The sequence below is a fragment of the Miscanthus floridulus genome, chromosome 13 (genome assembly GCF_019320115.1).
Source record: "Miscanthus floridulus cultivar M001 chromosome 13, ASM1932011v1, whole genome shotgun sequence".
NCBI classification, from domain to species: Eukaryota; Viridiplantae; Streptophyta; class Magnoliopsida; order Poales; family Poaceae; genus Miscanthus; species Miscanthus floridulus.
Genome location: NC_089592.1, coordinates 79,154,860 through 79,177,857, shown reverse-complemented (window position 1 = coordinate 79,177,857; position 22,998 = coordinate 79,154,860). Strand labels below are relative to the sequence as shown.

The 22,998-nt window shown below is 41.7% G+C and overlaps 3 protein-coding genes across 4 annotated transcripts; 1 reads left to right on the top strand and 2 right to left on the bottom strand.

Annotated features, from left to right (window-relative positions):
• Positions 1-721: 721 nt before the first annotated feature.
• On the bottom strand, positions 722-10,090 carry LOC136500416 (ADP-ribosylation factor GTPase-activating protein AGD3-like). Its single transcript, XM_066495760.1, has 19 exons — positions 9,658-10,090; positions 8,656-8,732; positions 8,459-8,559; positions 8,076-8,146; positions 7,589-7,651; positions 7,463-7,507; positions 7,136-7,201; positions 6,994-7,041; positions 6,806-6,901; positions 6,683-6,724; positions 5,853-6,068; positions 5,640-5,771; positions 5,294-5,515; positions 5,121-5,207; positions 4,706-5,041; positions 4,146-4,267; positions 3,953-4,046; positions 1,509-2,005; positions 722-1,276 (listed from the first exon to the last, which is right to left on the bottom strand). The coding sequence occupies exons 1-19, from the start codon at positions 9,700-9,702 to the stop codon at positions 1,162-1,164; spliced, it is 2,475 nt and encodes an 824-aa protein (XP_066351857.1). The 5' UTR covers positions 9,703-10,090; the 3' UTR covers positions 722-1,161.
• Positions 10,091-13,802: 3,712 nt separating this feature from the next.
• On the bottom strand, positions 13,803-18,566 carry LOC136498996 (OVARIAN TUMOR DOMAIN-containing deubiquitinating enzyme 1-like). 2 transcript variants are annotated; one of them, XM_066494694.1, is made up of 8 exons: positions 18,071-18,563; positions 16,851-16,916; positions 16,665-16,748; positions 16,467-16,589; positions 15,194-15,246; positions 14,978-15,027; positions 14,800-14,900; positions 13,803-14,307 (listed from the first exon to the last, which is right to left on the bottom strand). In XM_066494694.1, the coding sequence occupies exons 1-8, from the start codon at positions 18,284-18,286 to the stop codon at positions 14,035-14,037; spliced, it is 966 nt and encodes a 321-aa protein (XP_066350791.1). In that variant the 5' UTR covers positions 18,287-18,563; the 3' UTR covers positions 13,803-14,034. The 2 variants fall into 2 exon arrangements, with proteins under 2 accessions (XP_066350791.1, XP_066350790.1); XM_066494693.1 differs by having other exon boundaries at positions 16,467-16,748; positions 18,071-18,566.
• Positions 18,567-18,789: 223 nt separating this feature from the next.
• LOC136498995 (O-fucosyltransferase 13-like) lies at positions 18,790-21,789 on the top strand. The gene is made up of 6 exons (XM_066494692.1): positions 18,790-19,100; positions 19,186-19,280; positions 19,360-19,427; positions 19,645-19,733; positions 19,811-20,032; positions 20,533-21,789. Exons 1-6 carry the CDS (start codon positions 18,805-18,807, stop codon positions 21,269-21,271), a joined length of 1,509 nt encoding a protein of 502 aa, XP_066350789.1. The 5' UTR covers positions 18,790-18,804; the 3' UTR covers positions 21,272-21,789.
• The last annotated feature ends 1,209 nt before the right edge of the window (positions 21,790-22,998 follow it).

The window sequence follows — 22,998 nt, the reverse complement described above, 5'->3', positions numbered from 1 at the left end:
TCGAATGATCTGTCTGTCGGAGTTTTAAAATTTTTAATTAAATATAAGTTTAAGTTTAACCAAACTTACACAAAAAAGTATTAATATTTATGACATCAAATAAATATTATTATATTAACTATAAAATGTATTTTTTATAATAAATCTATTTAAAAGTATAGATATTGATATTCTATAAATTTAGTTAAATTTAAGAAAGCTTTTCTTCTATAGCTACAATTATGTTCTTTTTTTTTGGTAGAGATAGTACAGATTAATACACAAGAATTACCCTAGAAACAAAGACATTACGGAAGTACTACGCGCTACTGATCCTATTACAAAAATGCAAATAAGAGTATTTTCCTAGATGTTGTCGGCAAAAAAACCACACATCCAATAGCACGAAAATGATAATTTCTCTTTCAAATAGAGAAAATAGTTACGGAAATTTTTAAGGCATGAAATTTACGAGTACTGATCGCTTGAAAAGTTTTCAAAATGCAATAGTACTCATTCCATAGTTTTTTAAGGCATGAAATAGTAATTTTTAAGGCATGAAATTTAGAGTACTGATTCATGCATCGGTAACTTTTCAAAAAATCATAGCTCTTTCTGTCTTATGTCTTATCTTAGATAAAGATGATCTTTATATGAAAATTGTAGCTCTCGATGAAACCGCAATTTTATAATGGATCATTATAAAAAAAACAGCCAAAAGGTATCTATGAAACTTTATCTATTTTGGATTAAGCAAGGCACAACTTTCGTATATACCATCCACACCATGCCAATATTTCATATACCACAACAGCACATCTCGATATGTACAATCATCTTTCATCAGAATGCCGCATCTACTTCATGATGAAAGATGACTAGAAAATAAAGAGAAGCAACTCCATTTACAAGCTTACTATGCATCACCTGCAGCAAACAAAACCAAACCGTTTGCCAGATGACTAAATAAGGACCGCTGATGCAAAACAAGCAAAAGGTGGGGAAAGAAACAACAGGCGCATCATGATACTAGAGCCCTAGAACGACATGTACATAGGTTGCTTTCATGCCATAAATTTGGATTGTCTGCACGACAAGCTGGGACCGAGCGGGGCTGGAGCCCTGTTAGTTGGGTCGACCACACCAAGAGGACCTTGATTTACTGAAGGTGTGGTTGCGAGATTATCTACTATGGTCCTCTAACAACGCAAGAATGTCTTCGTCGCTTGTTCCACCGTCGATTGCATACTGTAATGCTGTCCTACCATCTCGATCCATGGCTTGTGAATCAGCCCCTCTGCATACAAACGAAAAAAAGAAAATGAGACTTTGTTTTGCATTCCTGCAGCTTTGCTGGATCATTCAGTGTTCTTCCCACAAAGAAAAGCAGAAAGCACACTTCGCTAAACAAAACAGAGCTCTGATGATGATTATATATTATTATACTAGTAGTGATTCGAATAAACCTTGTTGACAAATCAAACATGTAGCCCAAGATCAAATTCCTGAATAGTCAGCTTCTTGCATACCTGGAGAGGAGAAGCTTTGCATGCCGATGTCTTCCTTTCAAAATGCAGTGATGAAGGGGTGTCCGACCCCTAGAATCATTTGTATTTACACTAGCACCATACTGCAAAAGTAATTCAACCATCCCAACATCTGCAACACGGCATGCAAGATGGAGCAAGGAGAGACCTTCACAACTGTCCTCCATGTCATCTGTGCATGAACTCGTGCTAGCAGGGGAAAGGGGCTCTCGAGGAGAAATCTTATCATGTGAATTGCAATCGAAAAATCTAGGACTTCCATCAGGTGGTGAAGCCGGTTGCTCGTGCTGAAGTGCTTTTCCAAGAGTCAAAAATGGGCTAGAAGGCATCTCTCCATAAACTAAATTTACATTGGCACGTGATCTCACAATGAGACTGTATGCTGCTTTCTTGTCATTTGCAGCTACACTATTCCACATCTGCTGAGCTAGCTGATTCTCATCCATGCTATGGTTCCGTATGAATTCTTTGTCTACATACTGCAATATTTACACCGAAAAGGTTCAAAAAATTCAGCAACCAAATTGGGATATATGACACTAAATATATTTTCAAACTGAAGATCTTCAAATAGGCCTACAAATACACGCATTGAACCATGTTTAACGTTATACAGATTCTAGTTCATGCAGTGTTGTTTTCAGATGGTTTCATGGGCATGTGATCATGGATGAGCATTGGGTAGTGCCTAAAGTAATTTCTTACGAAACTTCAAGAATCTTGCCAAGTATGTAGCCCCTCCAGTCACCGCTAAGTGTCATTTTTGAATGCATCATGTCCAGACACATATTTTGCCACCAATTGCTACTGTAATATGTTTTTTAAAACCAAAAGAAACATTATAGAAAGCTAGTTTTGAGACAAGCTTATTTGTACTATTTCTGAATGGTCTATTTAATATAATTAAATATATGAAAAATTCATGGTGGCCCTAAACTTGTCAGGCTGTGCCATCGAGGTCCATCAACTTATAAATTGCATTTTTTTGGACCCCTAATCTTGGAGGTGAACCACTTAAAAACGTTATGTGCCTAAAACTGCAATTTGTAAGTTGGTGGACATGACAAGGGTCGACCGTATATTTCACTCTAAATATGTATTTGGACAAAGTTACAATGGTTTGACTGAACACATTCTTGGATGGAATGTTTTTTTCTTGATTGGCGAGAATATTGATCAAAATACCAAGAAAAATGCTACCATGAGTACATCATCAGTGTAACAGTTTGCAGGACGAACTATTATTTTTCCTTTTCCTTTTGATAATTACTCCCTCGTTCCAAATTGTAAGTCATTTTGGTTTTTTCTAGGTACATAACTTTTGTTACGTATCTATATGAACATGATGTCTAGATACATAGTGAATGACTTACAATTTGAAATGGAGGGAGTAGTTTCAACTCAATAACATCATGAAGAGTAAATTATCTAGTTCACATATAGCATATATGAGTGCAGATTTGGTGCCAGGAGGGCTGGCGCCCTCGTTAGCTAAATACCATGTTGCAATGTTCAAAAAAATCATGTATGTACTATGTAGTACACATAAAGTTAAGTACAACCGCAACAATTCAGTTTGAAATTCATCCTAGATGCCAAGAAACAAAATAGACAAGCAATCAACCTGGCACTGTTCATCATGTGCTGACAGTGACACTTCTGTTTTTTTTTAATCTCAGCATCAAGGATGAATTTCAATATTGTTGTGGCTACACTTAACTTTAGGTGTACTACATACATGATTTTTTTGTGATGATTTTTGAAACATTGTAACATGATATTTTAGCTAACGAGGGCGCCATATGATTTTCCAGCATATATAATGTAAAAGAAATATATACAGTGGGTCTCAATTTATGAGGAAAAAAGCAGGTGAGCATATTGGCCGATAAAACAAAATAAAACCATCCAATCAACTCTCAGCTACAGGAGCATGTTGTCTCTACAAAAGTCTATGCAGGACTTGGCATTAACATTCTTCATTCATTTGAGGTCTGGGGTCTATGATCATGGAGTAAGGTTCATGTGCGAAACACTACAGAACATCGGGTGAGTTTTTCTTAGCAAGGTATGCAGAGAGTTTCCTTGCTTGATAATCTTTACACAATGAGATACGCGTGCTAATTGTGTGATCTGGGAGAAACAGAGCCTTTTTAAAAAAAATACAGGTGGATGTCTAAAGCCCTCTTATTATATGGGAAAGAATTGAATCAACAGAAAGAATGTCTAGAGCTGGTAGCACATCCTAATTGGCACTATCCATGTTGGGACTGGAGTTCTCTATTTGGTAAACTGTTAAGGAGTCATATTTGTGCAACCATTCTTTGCATGGAGACTCTTCAAGACAATTTGGTTTTTAACACCCCATCCATTGCTAAAGAATAAAGGAATACACGGCTACAGGCAGTTGTGAATGTAGTGAATACCTTGGCATGAATAAACTTTTCCTTGGCAGAGAATGCATCTTTGTGTTTAGGCTTGCTAACAGAGAGGTACTGTGGTGTGTCTGATCCATCAGCACTGCAAAAGAAACAATGTTGCAAGTTTGTTACCTGGAGAGCAATAGAGAAGACATTGAGTTACTTCATAAAGAGATTAAAAACAGACATAATATATTACCTTGAATTATCATCTGGCAACATTTCTTCCCAAATATTGTTGACAAACATGTTGCCTAATGACTGAAAGAGATTGATTACAGATGGCTCCCAAACTCTGACATCAAGTGTCAGAGATCTTACCTGAAATAAGATGCATGTGTTTAGGCTACTAATCTATCAAAATAAATATATAATTATCCTAAATTAGCAATACAAAAATGTACTCAGCTATAAGAAACCCTATTTACAGAATTTGAAAAAATAATAATAATTGTTTTGGCAACAGGTTTATATTTTAGATTCTTTAGCTATTTAAGTTTTGACACTCTTTTTTTTGGGCAAAAGTACAATCATGTTTCACTTCCTTCTCTATGCAAAACATGTTTTGTCGCTTTAGGTGTAGCTGTCGGTGTGATAGCACCACTGCACCAAAGCCCAATTTATTTGATATCATGCACACACTGAAACAACCTCTAGACTTTAAAGAATAATGAATGCAGAAATCAATCTATGTGCATGACCATCAAGAGAAACAAGCATCTATTAAAAAGACTTAACAGTTAAAAGTTTTGTGGTTACCTTTGATATATGCACTCCAAGATTTCTGTGCACCCCAGAACACTCTATGCATAGAAGTGCGCCAAGGTTTAATGATGCCCAATCAGGTTCCGAAGCACCACAGTCAGCACACATATTATTGCCATCAACTTTCCTAAGCAAGTCAATTGGTTTTTCAGGTTTCATGCTGGTTCTGTGATGATGTGTGCCTCTGACATCATGCTGCCCATTTCCAGAGTTCTTCTCCAGTACTAAATCATCGATTACAGAAGGTTCAAATTCCACTGAACTTGTAAAGGAGCTTCCATCACTAATACTCCTATCATGACCACTGCCCTTAGGGCTTGACATAAAACACTGAAACAGAACAGCCAAGTATTGTAACCGGAATATTCCAGAATACATGAAATCCAAACAGAAGCCATCCATTACTAACCTGTTCTGGGGATTGTGAGCTCAGTAAAGAGGCAATAACACCAGTTATCTTTTCAATCCAATCCATCTGATCTACTGCACTCTCTGCCTGCATAAATAGCAGATGTGTTCATGAAATATGAAAGTCTTAATCATATTCAATAAGACAGACTGCTCCATAAACCTGTGCTATACCTGCAATGTGTAGATCTTTGTGGGTGAAATAATTCTGAAACAGAACCTCAGATCTGATTGCTCAGCATCAACTTTAATGGTTGATGTCAACAAATTTACGGTATGCCGTGCAACAGACTTTTCATCATGTATAATACCATGGTAATGAGAAGAGAACAATCTGCTCAACAACCCAGAACCATGTTCAGGGGGGTTAACGCTTCTTTGCATGGAGCAACTAGCCTATATGACCAAAGGCAAATGGTTGAGGAAAGTATCTGAACTAAAATATATCATGCATCATGGAACAAAATATTATGCCAACTTAATGAGCATTTCAACACTGAATGTTACAACGGAGACCTACAGGTGGCCTAGTAATTTGCTTTCGATAGTAGTACAACATTCCTCGACTATCAAGTACGAAGAACCTTCTTTTCCAGTCAGCTCTCAAGTTTGAAGATCTTTTCGAAAGATAACCTTGACGAATGGTCTGAACCTGGAAGTAGTACATCACAAATTTAACTTTCTTTTTCAAACTGTAAACCTGCTTTAGATCTCCAGTGTATTAGTGTCTTACCTTGCCTTTTGAAGTTGACTGCATAACTGCCTCGATCTGTTTATGTGAACTTCTGCCAATTGTCTGTATTCCATCACCATTATAAGAATCATTCAAACCATTTATAGAAGACCGACTTTCCCGGTCTATCTGCCTTTTATACTCATGCATCCTCTCTACAAGAGAAGCTTGTTCCTTATTTGCCCTTTCTCTTGATTGCTGTGCATAAGCAAGAACCTGAAGAAGAATTTAAAAACAGGTCGAAGGAAAACTTTTTTGTCAATATTTATGAGTAGTTTAAGTAGAAGAAAAGAAACATTGAAGAAACAAGCAAAACTATGCTGCATCTTAATGAAGCAAAGCACAAATAAACAAATCTCAGTAAGCATGGGTGGTTGACATAACAAATTTTTTGGCTATAATGCCGGTAACAAAACAAGAAAATGCAAATAAAGCGACAGAGTTGATCAATGAGGTAAATACTACTCAATAAGCCGTCTAGATAATATTATCGTAAGCCAAAATCAGCAGAGCCTTTTGTTATAGAACTGGTCCAAGTAATAGAATTTCATTCTATTTCAAAAAAAAAAAAAAAAGTGGCAATTCTTAGTTACTTGGGGATAACTCAGTCCAATTATTTTCTCGTAATAATCAAGATCATCATCAGTATATATAAAAGTAACTGCAAAGTTGCACTGAGCACTGAGAACTGGACTGATGCGAAGATCACCTGTCCCAACTAGTGAATTGAAAGCAGAAATGCAGGGTGCTAATATTTACATGTTCAGATATGTAACTACTAGAGCAAAGCATTAACACCATAATACAAAGGGAAATGGTTTAAGAGCTACCTGATTAATATATGGCTCCATTTGATGCAATAGATCATATCCCTGACAAATAGCAATTGATAGGATTAATCTCATTCATGCATAATATAGCTACACCACAAGGTAAAATATGCAAGGAGGTACTTGTTTAAAATATCGAAGATGTGAGTCCATCGTCGCACTAACAGCCTCCAAAAATTCAAATCTCTTCTTTGCCTCGACATGGGAAAGTGAAGTGACCTGAGAAATTAACATGGTACGGCAAACAATGGCATGCTAAGCATATAAGCTCAGAAACTAAGGAGCAAAGTAAGGGACAATGCAAACCATACCAGATTGAAACGAGCTTGCTCAAATGAAGATCTAGCATTGTGAAGCTCCTGGTTATTACCAAATGCTACTTAGTTAAAGGGGAGGGAGAGATGCCTTAATTTGTGTTACCAATGTAAAATGTTGAATAAGAATGGTTTTTACATCTTCAATTGCCGTTGTTATGTCCGGTCGGGTACCTTTCTTCAATGATAGGTACTTCTCACGAATCTATAAACAAATCAACCAGTTCACAAGTTAAGAGCATACTCTCTCTTAGAAATTTAGCAAGCAATAATATTACAATTATGCAGCAAAGCAAGTATGGCAGACAGCATAGGAATCGTATGTACATGTTATGCCCAGGCAGAAACTTGTCAAATTCCACATATATTGATGGGTGAGGAAAGAGTAAGTTTTTGCTGTTATCTATGAAACAGCACAAAAAGAAAATACATCACACACGAGGAACAACATAATAAGATAGCTTACCTGGTCATATGAGAGGCTAGCCTTGTCAAAGCGCTTATGAGCATCCTGCATGTCAACAAAATATCATTCAATTATTTTCAATGTGGATTTTCATGATTTTGTGTTAATGGGAAATAATACTAGTACCTTCACATCATGCAAATCAATGTCAACAAAATTCAGTAATCTGTCATTTAACATGTGCTCAACCTGTCAGGAAACCAAATCAGAAATTAGAGCAGGTAAATTACTAAAAGTTAGATGTGTCATGGCATGATATAAATTAGACTTTCGATAAGGGAACATCAAATATCACACCACCCTAATCATATGACTTTGTAGTTTCAACATGAAATGATGCTTGGAAGACCAATTTCTTACATAAGGTGCATGTTCAGAAAAAAAAAAAGAGAAAAAGGTATAAGAAACTTAAAGTATAATGATATTCCTCGCCATAAAATTTCATCCGGTAACTCACATTGCCACGTTGATATTTCAATAACAGACTATAAAGGGATGTTTTAAGGTGCAGTCACTTTCAGGCCTTCCTTGTATAAGCATCTCATTATGAGGAAAAACAAGAATTTGGCCTAAGTAATACATATAATCACATTCTAAATAAGAAATGCACTACCTGGGAGCGCAGGACTTCCTTGTATGTTCCAATTTCTCTTAAGGCAATTGTAAATTTGGTCATTACAGGCCCTGGAAAGGAGATGAAAATTCAGTATGCTCAGTAGAGGGGAACTGAAGACATTAAGTTCAACTCTACTCTTATGTGGGGAAAGAGTAATAAAGAAATGAGAAACAGGTAATATAAGCAGGTTGAAAAATGAAAGCAGTTAAAAGAAACAGTAAAATACTAAAGAATTGAACATTATTTTTTTCAAGGACCAAGACATGGTGGCAAGAACAATTAAGCAAAACAAAAACAATAATAAAAACCTGCTGCGCACTTGCATGATAGGTTTATAAATGCTGCTGGGAAAAGCATACAAAGAAAATAACATGACTAACCACCAAAAGCAACACTAATTGGATCATTGTGGCCTCCTCCAAATGTTTCAAGTGAGCTAGCAAATGCAATATCTCCATCGTATGCTTCCCCTAGCCCTTCACTGGAACAAAAGGGCATATGGCGCAGGGGAGTGAATTGTAGCTCAACCATACTGCCTGTAAGAAAATAAACGCATAGGCAATGAATGGTCACTTACGTATACTTACGGCAACCTTTATGGAACTTCAAACATCTCTCTCTCAGCAATTCAGCACTCTCCTCAAGTGATTGTATCTGTTTTCAACAGAACAGAAAGGTGCATACAATTAGTCATCAATCAAAGGAAGCAAAGTTTCATTCATGAAAGCAACCAGTAAGAAAAAACGTTTCTTCCATATTAATAAGTTACACTTGAATGTAAAACATATAGGTTCTGCAAATGCCTTCTAAATTGGACAACTCATAAAATCTATCCTTGAAGCACTTTTTACACTATGTTCAGAATTGAAAAGTTTAAACGTGCTGTGCAAGTTCATTAACACACTCAAGAAAAATGGGATGCCCCTTCATAGGAAAAAAAAAGAAGCTAATTTTGAAAAGAAATCAAGCTAATTCCGGACCACTCATTGTGGTGCCACGGAAAAATCACAAAATATTGGCAAAGAAGCAACAAACCTGACTAATTGACAATTCAACGACATGCTGCAATGCAGATGCACATCATACACACACGCACACGGGCACACATAGTAAAAACAAGTAGATGCGACAATACAGAGCGGTCATAATAAAATGGAACCACATGCTGCAATGCGGACCTGCCGATCCGCGGAAGGGCAAATCGGAGGGAAGGAATTATGCTTTGCACGTGCATTCACAAAACGAATAAACAAACAAATGAGGAGATTCGGGGCACGCGCCGCACATCAGCCGTCCAGAGAAGAGAAGCAGCGGCGAGTTAGCAACCTTTCCCTTCCCGCAGTCCGCCACCGAGCACCGGCCATGTGCACAGCGCCGCCAAGGAGGTCAGGGAGAGAATAAAATTTGGGGGCGGAGACACGCACGCACGGATCAAACCTGCCCAGCCCACCGGCCACCGCGGCAGAATCCAGGAGCCGGTACGAATCCAGGCAAAAGGTGGCACACGCCCACGGACACACGCACGCACGGGAACGCTAGGGACGGAGATCCGCCGGGATCACGATGGTGCGGCTCTCACCTGCGTCCGGAACATGGGCGAGTCATCGAGCTTGGCGAAATACATGGCTGCCGTAGCCGCCGCCACAGTCACCGCCACTGCCTCCGCAGTCTCGCCACCTCCCCCTACCAGGCCATCCGCAGGCACGCCGCGGCCCGCGGCGCTCCCTCCTCCGCCGGCTGTGGCTTGCTCCGTACGTCCAACCGACGCCGCCGCCGCCGGGACCCGCGCGAAGGTAGGCAGGTGGGGGATCGGAGGAGAAGGTGCGGTGCCAGCGGCCTCGTCGCGGCAGGGCGGGGCGGGGAAGGGAATGGCGGCGATCTGGGCGCGTGAGGGGCGGGGGAATTGGTCGGGTGGCTCGGCGAGGAGGGAGGGAGGGAAAGGGGGAGGAGCGGAGCGGAGCGGGGTGGTGGAATGCGCAAGAGGGGAGCCTGGGAGGGAATAGCGGTGCGCTCTTTTCTCTCTCCTCGTTCCGAGAGGGAAGAAGAAGGGGGTGGCGAGTTAATTCATCTCGGCCCAAATTGTAACGATTAGTCAAGCTGATTATCATTCGGTTCAGGATTGGTGGTGGGGCCCAAATTGTTTTCTGTATGTAAGGAGCAGTCAGGAATTGCGCATTTTAAATTCCGTCGTCATCAGAGATGTCATTCTGTTTAACGATGCCGTTCTGTCACCGTTAATTAAAGCGTGGTGGGCAGGGTCAGGGTGAGTCAGAGTGGCAGCCTGACAAATTGGACCGGTTGGTGATCTGCCAATTCGTCGCTGCGTTAGGAGTTGACGATGGCTGTTTCATTTCAGAATAGAAAGAGAGGCCGTCACTGTCGCGTCAACTGGGCGCTGGGCCCGCCCAGCACGGACACACACCACTGTGCAGTGCTCCTGACGATGGAGATGTCGAGCCGGTCTCGTCTTCTTCGCGTTTTTTCCCCTATATATAAAAAACATTGTAGCACAGTGTTAAGCTGTTAATAGTGTTACTATCGGTTCTGCAGATGATGGGTCACAGCACAGCCCGTCGTTGGATTAATTACACGCAGCGCTCACCATCTGCTACGGAAAAAGGTCAGGACAGGATTGGATGGCTGCTGCTGCCATCCATCATGCGTGGTTGCCGAGGTACAAGATTACGAGTGGTTGCGCCCACTAATGTGACAGTGACTATGACACCTGCCCTGTTCGCTGGTCCTAGGAGCCATGCTATTTCAGGCCTGGTTTAGATTTTTTTACTTTTCTTTATCACATCAAATTTTTGAACATATACATAGAGTATTAAATATAGATAAAAAAATAACTAATTACACAGTTTGATTATAAATTACGAGACGAATCTTTTGAGCCTAGTTAGGCCATGATTGGACAATAATTGTTAAATACAAACGAAGTGCTACAGTGCCAAATACTAATTCCTAACCTCAATCTAAATAAGGCATCAGCTTTTCTCTCGCAACAAATTAGTAAATAGTAATTTTAGCCATGATTTTTTAGCAAAGTGAACAAGATCATCGTCATTCAGTCTAATCCCCCCGCTAGCCTGCTAGTGCTAGTGCGACTCGCTCTCTATCTAATCCCGAGAGTCCTGACGTTCGGCCTATTTCGCTTGTTGATTTCAGTTAGTTCAAATTAGTCAGTCAATAGTATTTTTTTCTCATAATAAATTAGCATCAGTCAACCTAAATTAGCTCAGAAACCAATCTGCGAACGCACCGGTTAACACTAGAGGGCGCACTCAACTAGCATTGTTTTAAATACGCAGCATTTCGTCTACATCGTACCTGCACCCTGCCTTGAATTGAGTTGATCTTTGATGAGAGGACAATGGCCCTGTTCACTTATCTCGTGAGTCTTACTGTTTCAATGAATAAATAATGTTTTTCTCTCACAACAAATCAGCAAATAATACTTTTAGCTATGACTTTTCAGCGAAGGAACAGCACCAATGGCCTCAATGGAGATCAATTTTGAAAAATATATATAATCCAAATTTGTTTTTTAGTGTCTACATAATAAATTTGGCGCGGGGGTGGGCCCGGAAATGCTGCCTTTTTCTTTTTGGGCCCCGCTGGCCCGTTCGGAGATTCCGCGCCCCGCTGTGCGCATCATGGCCCGGAAGGCCGGAAGTCTCGTACCCGCCACCGCCAGTCCCACTCCAAGACTCCCACCATGAATGACCCATCCACCGCCACTCCTCGCAAACATTTTGTTTGGACTCGTCAAATGATGTCCATGATGATTGCTTCGCCCGCCCTCACTTAAATAAAACTAAATGAATTGCTATACTAATAAACAGCAATAAGAGTTTCAAACAATTTAGAGCCAGTTGCTTGTCACCAACTTCTTGAATCTCTAACCTCCAACAAAAATGCGCGCGTAAGACGCCTTCTTCTCCGGCGGATTTCATTTGGCCAGTTGTGTATAATAAAATTTTTTTGGGTTGCTTGTGAGCACTGAGAACTGCGTTATCTGCTGATCCAAGATTGGATGTCTCTTTTCTCCTTGCTATATATCGCGTCTTTCTAAGGCCTTGTTTAGATTGCAAATTTTTGTAATCTGGACACTGTAGCACGTTTCGTTTGTATTTGATAAACTTTGTCCGATCATGGACTAACTAGACTCAAAAGATTCGTCTCGTGATTTACAACCAAACTGTGCAATTAGTTATTTTTTTACCTACATTTAATGCTTTATGCATGCGTCCAAAAATTGATGTGATGAAAAAAGAGTAAAAAAACTTAGAATTTGGAGGTGATCTAAACAACACCTAAGGCATGAAACATGATCGCTGTCTCCTTGCAAGTTAGATGACGTTTGACGAGACACGGGAAGCTGGCAGCCAAGCCAGAGCGAAAAGAAACAAGAGCAGCAGCAGCACGCCAGCAACCAACTAACCAACCGCCAGGACCGGAGTGTGGGAACAGAAACATAGACCACCAAACGGAGGAAAATGCCCCTTCTTTTTTCAGCTGTGGCCTGTGGGTAAGGAACGCAGTTTACAGTGTACTACTTGGCAGTTGAGACCCATTTTCTTCGTTCTTGTCACTCCTGCGTCATATGCCCAACAGCCTAGCCATTAAGGCACCCAAACCTAAAAATGCATGGTTCATGTTGATTTTGCGGCAATAAACGGGGCGTAACGCCCTTCGCAATTGGCAGAACAGAGTTGCAGGATCCAAGTACAGGTGCTCATAAACCCAAGACCACCATCAGGTACATGTAGTGTTCATATCCACTGCGCGGATGAATTTAAGCTGTGCTCTTCAATTCTCATTTATTAGTAGTACTTGTTATTTTAGTTCTGAAGTCTGAACAAAACGAAACAAAAAAGAAAAAAAGCTTGCTTTCCTACGTGGAGTAGGCATGTTCGTACACAATAGCTTGGAGTGCCTTTGGCCTTTGCAATGCATAGGGGCAGCTCTCCAGGCTTTGTCGACCCCTTTCTTTCTCTCCAATCGCAAGGACATGTCTCCGTCAACTGATTGGTTGCCATGTCGCCCCCGAGATGCATGCTCTGTTTGGCAGGATTTATCGCTGCTGCGGCTGATTTGTTATGAGAGAAAAATACTGTTCCATAACTAAAAAAGTATGGCTAATTCTGGCTTATAAGCTCAAGCGAACAAAGCCGCAGATGATCACCCTCCAACCTGAGAACTCTAACTTCCTGTACAGCATAATCGCCAACTTCTCAACAAATATTTGCCGAATGCTGCTCGGCCTTCCGCTCCCTACTTCACAACTTCATAACAATCACAACTGCCCATCTGTCAACCATACTGGAGATAACATCGACTACACCCACCCAGGATCATCTGTCAACCATACTGGAGATAACCTGGACTACACCCACCCAGGATAAGCGCCCTGTTCGCTTAGGCTTGTTTGGCTTATAAGCCGTACTTTTTCAGCCAACGAACAGTATTTTTTTCTCACACCAAATCAGCCAACAGTACTTTTAGCCATGACTTATCACCTGATGCAATAAAATAGAAATGATGAATCTGCAGAGCCATTTGGAAAGTGAATGGATGCTAGCCTGCTACTATTACAACTACAAGACAAACACCCACTAAGAACACTGACTGTTCTATACTCCATCCATTTCAATAGTTTTATAGTCTAATAAACATTATGAGTTTGGTTTCCTACGATGAATGAAGGTAAAAAAAACCATGAACGAAAAACTGATCAGTAACAATATCAACAGAACTTCTCCGCAGTCAACACAATGTTAAATATTGTACCAGAGTAAGACTTACAGCAGGCAGAAAACAACTAATTTCAACGAGGGTATTAGCACACAAAAACAAGTTTGCCACCTTTGGCAGCACACAGGCGAAACATGACTACAGATGTCTAGAGTGTGTGCTTTCTCAACCAAGTCATGAAACTAGCCATGAGCAAAATTCACTTTGGGTAGAGAATATCGTAGTGACCAGGCCGGTAGAGCAAAGTGATGTAAGGTTTCTCGGCAGCAGGAGTAGATGTCATCGCAGCATCGCCCTCGGATGCATTGGCCGAAGGGATGAAATCATGGTGATTCACGCTCAGATTGCCAGTATCACACGAGCTTCGGTCTAGGTACATAACACGGATAGGTACACCTAGTGCATCTGATAGGGCAATTATGTGCACATGGTCACTTTCCTCACCCATAGGTTCCACAGAAGCCTTGCAGAACTGCAAACCAAAATTATAAATCAGGTCATCCTTGCATCTGCATATTTATCAAAATGTTTACTGAAATAGGTTACAGATTCAGTGCTGGAAATAACAGTGTGACTTCAACAATTATTTTAGCTTATTTGCCCACATGGGCAGCAGCATAAAATCTTTCCCTATCATAGCATTTGTTACAGAGTACAGACTTACGATAAACTACACCATTGGGGGGAAAAGGTTTGCTCAAAGAGTTGCTACCTCATGATATCTAATCGTCTATATCTGATCTTTAGGTAAGGGAAAACCGCTCTGGAAATAATGGCTACATGTGCTCCAGAACAGTTTAAGGCAACAATGAAAAAACATACTGTGATTACCAATCACCACAGATACTATTCACCAGGGAGCAACAAATAGGATTACAGATTAATGTTACTTGATGCACATAAATGACCATGAATATAATTTATGTAGTCCATACAACATGTGACAATGGAATATGGGACTCACCTGAACCACAGTTGAATTTGTCAAGCCAGATATGAATGGTTCAAAGAAGTCAGACCTCCTTTGAATTTCACCAGAAGTGACAAACCTAAAGAACATGACAACTGAAGACAACTGTGTTAGATAGCAATACCAAGATAGTGTAGAACTACAGAGTTTGAACACTTAGATGTATACAAACCATAATCAGAAACTTGTGGATCCCTGGTTCTTTCTAGAAGCTCTTCAGGCCTAAAGATGTCAGAAAACAAATAGATTTACTAAAGATACACAAAAATGATGATAGGTATTGTCATATTTTGTGGAGGGTTCAAAGAAAAATGTGTCTTTGATATCAACAAGTCAACACTTCTTCATTATGTATTCAGGGGACAAAATACAACCCTATGATATTTACCCTATAGGAGTTTCATGTCCCTGCAGAACACTTTCCAGCATATCAATGAATATCTGAGCAAAATCAGAGAGCATAATTCAGTATGGGGAGAGATCACAAAATCTATGAGGTGTATTGCAAAAGAGGACTCCCTCCAATCACAAATATCAACAGTTTAGGACATCGACATAGTCTACTAGGTGAACTGAAAAATTGACTATCAATTTCTGTAAAAATATATATCTCTCAAATAGTAAAGTTAGATATAATGAAATTATTTTTCATGATGAATCTAGTACCATGAATTTTATGTTAAACTGCTATTTAAGATTTTTAATTTTTTACTATTGATGGTCAAAGCACAAAGCTAAAAGATTTGACATAGGACAAACCTAAAACAACATATATTGTGATTAGAGGGAATAAATTGATACTCCCTCCACTCCAAATTAAAAGACGTTTTGGCTTTTCTAGATACGTAGTTTTTGCTATGCACTTAGATATACACTATGTCTAGATACATAGGAAAAACAATGTATTTAGAAAAGACAAAATGTCTTATAATTTGGAATGGAGGATTAATCTGTTTTCAAGAAAGTTATATTTCTTACAATTCCAGGCATATATTAGTCAGCAAGGTTCAACTCTGCAATTTTCATCTTTATTTTAACTAAACTACACCAGCATATTTCCAGACAACTAAACACTAAAACATGAGTCACAGTCATCCAGCTCATAGTCACAAAGTTTCTGGGTCGATGGGGTTACTCGCGAGAGATTTTTACACTTCGGGGCGAAAATGAACCCATGAACCCGGGTCTGGGTCGACGAACCCGGGTCGAGGGTCAAAGGTGGTGAACCCATTTTATGTGACTATGATCCAGCTGCATTCTATACTAGTACAGTAGAAAACTTTGTGTGACATAATTCATCTAAGACGCAACCCAAAAATTCATTTCTCTTATAAGCTGTCTGATGTCTGTATCTTTCATAATTGTGGCGATGACGCAACCCAAAAATTCATCTCTCTCTTATATGCTGCATTCTGTATCGCGGCACAAAATTCATCTAAGACTACAATAACCCAAACCAGCCCTGTTCTACAGATAGACATCAGACAGCTTATAAGCCAATTCATCTATGCAACCCAAAAATCATCTGGAAACGATCGCGGCACATAAGTAGACAAACCCACAAACAGTAGATGATGTAGAGCAAATAAACTGGAATACCGCCCTAACAGAAAACGCATGACTGAGGGAAATATGTGAAAATAACCGTTGAATAAACTTACAGCAAAGAAATCCTCAAAAGTGAACTCAATATATCCAAGAGACAGGAGCGTCTTCTTGCATTCCTCAATTTTTACCATGATGCGATCAGCCTCAGCTTTGTCTTGTGTCTCTAGGATGTGTTCCTGGGTGCAAATATAAGATAGGATCATCGCCACAATTATGAAAGATACTTGTGAAAAGCATACTGCAGATACTACCAAGTAGGAAAACATAAAGCTTCGATAAAAGCAGTTTCCATCTCCACGTGTCCGTCTTAAAGCACCATATTGTTCGCCAAGCAACTACAAACAAAGTAGGAGACTAATTGAACAAACTAGACAATGCATGTTAAATATCCACATAAAATGCAGTAATTACATATAAGATTTGCCAGACACAAGAACCTTAATTTTCTCTTGTAAAATTGGGCTGCCAGACTGAAACTCGGCTGCTAAAGAGGAGAGAGGTTCCTGCAACATTTACAAGTTGCATAATAATTAGTTAATTAGTATGGAAACCACCATGACAATCAGAACATGTTAGCCTTCATAACAGCTCAGAAACGTTTCTAATCATCAAGGAAAGGTGATTAAACATCATCACAAGATGCTCTTTTTAGAACCAGAAACAAGGCACTGTTCCATTTTATTGAAATGGGACATGAGGACAGCAGTTTTCGCCCAGTTCAAACAGACCACCTACTAACATGGCGCAGCCCAGATAACACCAACCAACAGGTGACCACAAACAGCGTAAGCAAAACACAACCCAACTTAATCCTGGTATAGGCTATGAACTTTTGAAGCAGCCCTGAAACTTCAGTACATAGCAAGACAAGCTCAAATCAGAGTTTATAACCAACTGGTCGACTTAAATAACAGATCAATCTCAATATACTGTTCCATATGATAAAAGAAACACGTGGCAGGTTTTTGGCTAGACAACGAATCCGTCTACAGTAGCTTGAGTATCGAGAATAAGCAGAGCAACTAAAATGTTCTGGAAACGAACCAAACAGTAGGCATAAACAGGGGTAGGCAACAAAAGACTCCAAGATTATCCACCACCTCCTACAGATAACTCTATTTGACACTTTCTAAACTTAAAAAGGAATAGCATACTTTAGTGGGAACCGGACAACTTAGGGGATACATTTTTCACTTCAATTGATCATACAAGAAAATGGTGTACCAGTTTCTCTGTCCAGTAGTCCCCTATCAACAAATACGGGAGTCTAAAGGAGAAGTTCTCACTGAAATCACACCTTTTGAGCCATAACCTCCTTTTCATCCTAGACTAGAACAAAACACCCCCCATCATCTCCAAAACTACATCACTCATGCTTACCAGCAAAACTCTAACACCAAGTAACCAACATTCAACTGCGCTAACACCAAGTAACCAACATTCAACTGCGCTAGAGTACTGTCCGTCTGTCCCCGCAATCTGATCCCACTAGAGCCGTAGAGACGGCCACGACATGCATTTCCACTAGATCACTGCAACTCTGTATATATAACACTAAAGCGTGATGGAGACCCATCCCAATACACGGCGGGCCAACCAATGACCGATCGCCGAGAAGCGAGGATGGCGGGGGACAGAGGGGCTCTCCCTCTCTCACCTTTTCCCCAACGCACGGCAGCTTGGGCCCCTCGGGGATGTCGGGGTCGGGGTCGCCGCAGCAGGCGCGGTAGTAGTCCCCGCCCATGGAGAGCTCCACCGACACGGGGTCCGAGAAGCCGCTGAGGCTCGGGCTAGGGTTATGGTCCGGCCCCGCCCCCTCCTCCAGTCCTCCTCCTCCTCCCGCGGCGTGCGGCGCCTGGAGCACGTCGCCCATGGCCGCGTCCTCCCCGGGGGCCGGCGCCGCGGCGACCTCTGCATCGGTGGTGGCGTCGGGGACCTCGCCGCCGTCCGCCGCCTTGCGCTTCCGGGCGCTCGTGTCGGCCGCCTCGCGCGCCAGCTTCGCGGGTTGGGGTCGGGGTGGGGGTGGGGGTGGGGGCGGGGGCGTGGCGGCTTGGATTCGGGTGGGGAAGCGGCGGCAGCGGAAGCCTGCTTCCTCTGATCCTGCGGTGCGTCGTCTCTTCCGAGATCTCGGCGCAGGTGGAAGCGGAAATACGTCCGTGTCGTTTTGCGGATAAACCCTTGTTGTTTACCGTTTACTAACGTCTAACCCCTCTCTCCAACTGGATATACTCACGTCAGACTGACATGCGGGGGTAGCTCAAGCACGGTCCCACCTGCCACACTGATAAAGCCGTCGGCGACTTTCCAATTGGCTATGGGCTGGCTACCCGAGTACCCGCTGCTACCCCAAGAGGCCAACACCATTTCGACGCGTCACTGCTTGTGGATGACATGTGGGGCCCTCATGTGGCCTGGGACCCATTTTTTTATCTGCTGGTGTGGCCCGGTGTGCTAGCGGTTAGCCTGTGGGATTTCTTTCTCCAACGCCGCCACTGGCCGATCAGATCCAGGGCCTCACCTGGCGGCTCCGGCGACGGCGAGTCGCCGGCGGCCATGTCACCGGCGGCGGCGTGGTGTGCGCAGCACCGCCTCCGGTTCCTCCTACCGTCCCTCTTCCTCGCGCCCGTCCTCTTTTTCCTCCTGTCGCCGCCGTCCTCTCCGCCCGTCTTCAGCCTCCCTGCCTCCGGGTACGCGCCTCGCCCCTCGTGTAATCGCAGACGCCTCTAGAATGTTCTAGCACAATTCCTTAATCCCGCATTCGGTTTGTGGCAGAGAGGTGCCTCCTTCGGGCTCGCGGTTCATATGGGCACAGCGGCGGTTGGTGGAGTGGCGCCCCTGCGAGTGGTGGCGGACGGCACCAGTGCAAGGTAAGGCCTCGCAGTTTCGGGGTGGAATTTGGATGCTGGACCTGGACGCGCTGATGACTGACGCCTACCTTCCGTGCAGCTGCGTCCAGGAGGAACGGGTACATCCGAATAGACTGCTACGGCGGTCTCAACCAGCTGCGACGTGATGTACGTTAAGAGACCTCGGTTAGAGTTTCCTCCTTCCTGTAGGGATCAATGATTGATTCCGAAACATGCTCTGGTTGTCAGTATCGTAACAGAACTGCATGGAGTAGTGAATCTCTGAGACTGAGAGTGCTGAACTTTCAGTCTGAAGTTCTTGGTGTTCCATAAAGCAATTCTACTTTGTTTTTCACCAAATGATCCCACTGTGATGGTTCTGCAGCTATGTGATGGAATTGGGGTTGCACGTCTTCTGAACGCAACGATGGTTCTGCCCAAGTTTGAGGTTGCCGCCTATTGGAATGAGTCTAGGTATGCTGATTGAAGTTCTGTAGTTCAGTTCTGTTTGAAATATGCTTACGGTAGTTCTTATTGGACTGTTCTGTCAGTGGCTTTGCAGATGTTTTCGATGTTGAGTACTTCATTGAGCAGACTAGAGGGTATGTGGAAGTTGTGAAGGACTTGCCTGCAGAGATAGCATCCAAAGAACCGTTTAAGGTTGACTGCAGTAAACGGAAAGGACATTTTGATTATGTCGAAAGTGTACTTCCAGCTCTCTTGGAACATCAATACATCTCACTGACACCTGCCATGAATCAAAGAAGAGATAGGTACTGCTCGTATATATCATAGATCCCTTGCATTTTCCGTCCATTTCCATAATACTAATGCTCTTACTCACGCTTACAAGTAATTTGTTTCACAAAATACATTGGGTTTTGCATGACATCTAATAGAATATGTTATTCTATATTCATTGTATTAGTATGTTGGAAGGGGTGATAAATAAATTGGTTAGCAATAAGATATTGCCAAGGCTTGGACCAGTCAGCAAGCCATGTCAGCATGAGAAGCCCACGTGGAGGGATATGAACCTAAGTGATACGGCATACAAAGTTTATGGACCAAAAAATACACTTTCATAGAACCTCCTCACAAGTTAATGGACCTCTGGTGTATTTAACTCTTATTTTATTAACTCTTCTGGTCTTCATATTTCTATCAGCAGTCCTATTAGGCCCTTTGGTATGATAAATTTTTAAATGTAATGTTAGTTATTCATCTTGACACTGATTCTGTGCCAAACTGATATATATTTGTGTGTTTTCAGAAACCCCTCGTATGCAAAAGCTTCATACTGTCAAGGCTGCTACAGTGCTCTCAGGTTGAATAAGAATGTGCAATCCAAAGCTGTTGAGCTTCTTCAAGCCATACCAAAACCTTTCTTATCCCTTCACCTGAGATTTGAACCAGATATGGTTGCCTACAGTCGGTGTGCATACACTGGTCTTTCTTCCAAATCAATGGACTCCATTGAAGCTGCGCGTGGGGAGGTTAGGAAGGTATTGACAGGTGATACTGCCCGCCTGTGGAGGAACCGTGGCAAGTGCCCTCTAACACCAAGTGAAACAGCATTTATCCTCCAAGCGCTAGACATTCCTTCAAATACAAACATTTATTTAGCTGCTGGTGATGGACTAATGGAACTTGAGGGTTTCACATCCATTTACAAAAATATATACACTAAATCATCTCTCCTGGCCCATGAAGATTTTGAGAATATGCATGGCAACACAAAAGCTGCCCTTGACTACTATGTTTCAGTCAACAGTGATGCCTACATTGCCACATTCTTTGGGAATATGGATAAGATGGTAACTGCAATGAGAACAATGCAAGGTCTCCAGAAGACACTGGTCTTGAGCAGGAGGGCTTTCGCAAACTACACTGCCGCTGGCCTAGCAGGAGAGCAACTGGCTAAGGCTATGTGGGATGCTCATCGAGAGGAATATATCAGAGGCAGGGGATCGGCTCTGCCCGAGTACTGCTTTTGTGAGTTCAAATTGTAGCACTAGTGGGCTACTGCACGATGTTTACCTAGACGGACACCTGTTGGCTTAATGCAACTCATAGATCGCAGTGATTCGTCCTGTTCAAATTACAGCTGAGACAGAGATGTAAATATGAATGAGCTTTTACTGCAATGAGATAACGGGCTTCAACTGGGTACAGCTGAGACAGAGATGTATCATGACCTGGCCTTCTGCGTGAGTCAGCTGCGCTGTAGTATCCAGACCAAGGGAAATGCTCTGGTTGAGATTTCATTGGATGCCACATGCCAGGACTGTTTTCGACAACATGATTTTAGCTAACACTGTTTTTGACAACATGATTTGCACAAACTCATATGTGCCACGGCTGCAGCTAAGGGGGTGTTGGGTTGCTCCTCCTAAACTTTAGGAGCTGTCCCATCGGATGTTTGACACATGAGGTATTAAATATAGACTAATTACGAAACTAATTGTATAGTTTGCGACTAATTTACAAGACGAATCTTCTAAGCCTAATTAGTCATGATTTGATAATGTGGCGCTCTAGTAAACATATGCTAATGATAGATTAATTAGGCTTAATAAATTCGTCTCGTGGAATACTGACGGATTCTGTAATTTATTTTTTTATTAGTATCCAAATACCTTATGCAACACCCTTACGTCACACTTCTTAAATTTTAGCCACCGCATCGAAACACCCGCTAATACAGTGATACGTGAGGATGGATTGTTTCATCACCGCCACGTAGGTGATGTTCGTACAAGTTATGTGTGATGTACCAATTAAAAATTATTGTCCGGAAGATATTAACAGCCTGTTCGGGAGGCCGTATCATATCGTGGATTATTTACTGCTGGTTGGTTTGGTGTGAGAGAAAAATATTGTTCCCGGCTGGAAATTTACGATCGTTTACGAGCAAGCGAACAGGCTAAGATTGCCTTTCCAATACCACTAGATTCGCCATTAGTGGTGCGGAATGGCCAATACCATGTTAGTTTGATGTCCAGCAGCAAATTTTAGCTTTCTTTTTCCTGCAGAAGTCAACTTTCATTGCAGTCAAATTATCCTTAGTTACAGCCGCATTTTGAAGGGTACCCAAATGAGGATTTTAAATTTAAGGGGAAGTTTAGCCTTCCAGTTCTTGTTCAGTGCATCATATTTATTTCTGCACAAATGATCGTACATTGATTTAGCTGAAAATCAACCACTTTTTCCCCAACCCCATTTCGGTTTATCATCTCAACAGAGATAGCAAAGGACCACCTAATTGATTCTGTTATCTTCTGAGAGTAGGATTCCATCTTGTACTGGCCATTTCAGCCACAGAGCTATTTTTGCTCATAGCTAATCTCGTACAATGCAGGGAATTGCTCCTTAAGTCTGCCCCCTTACCAATGCCAACAAATATAATCCACACTCAACAGCAGAACAAGGAATATAATCCACACTCAACAGCAGAACACGGACAGGGTAGAATTCGTACGAGAACATAAACCTAAAATCATCCCAAATAGGAAAATAAGGCCAAAAATAATAAAGCAATTCATTTTCAATCAATCCAGCACCCCTGTCCAGCTTGTCTGGCTCCAGTGGCATAACTAGGAATTAGAATAAGTGTTTAATGTAATGAGCCAAATGATAGATGTTCCATATGTATCTTCATGATATTAGATAACACACATATATACTCTAGTTCTAGCATTGGTCCAAATTCTAGGGTGGTACATGGTTCAACGGTGCC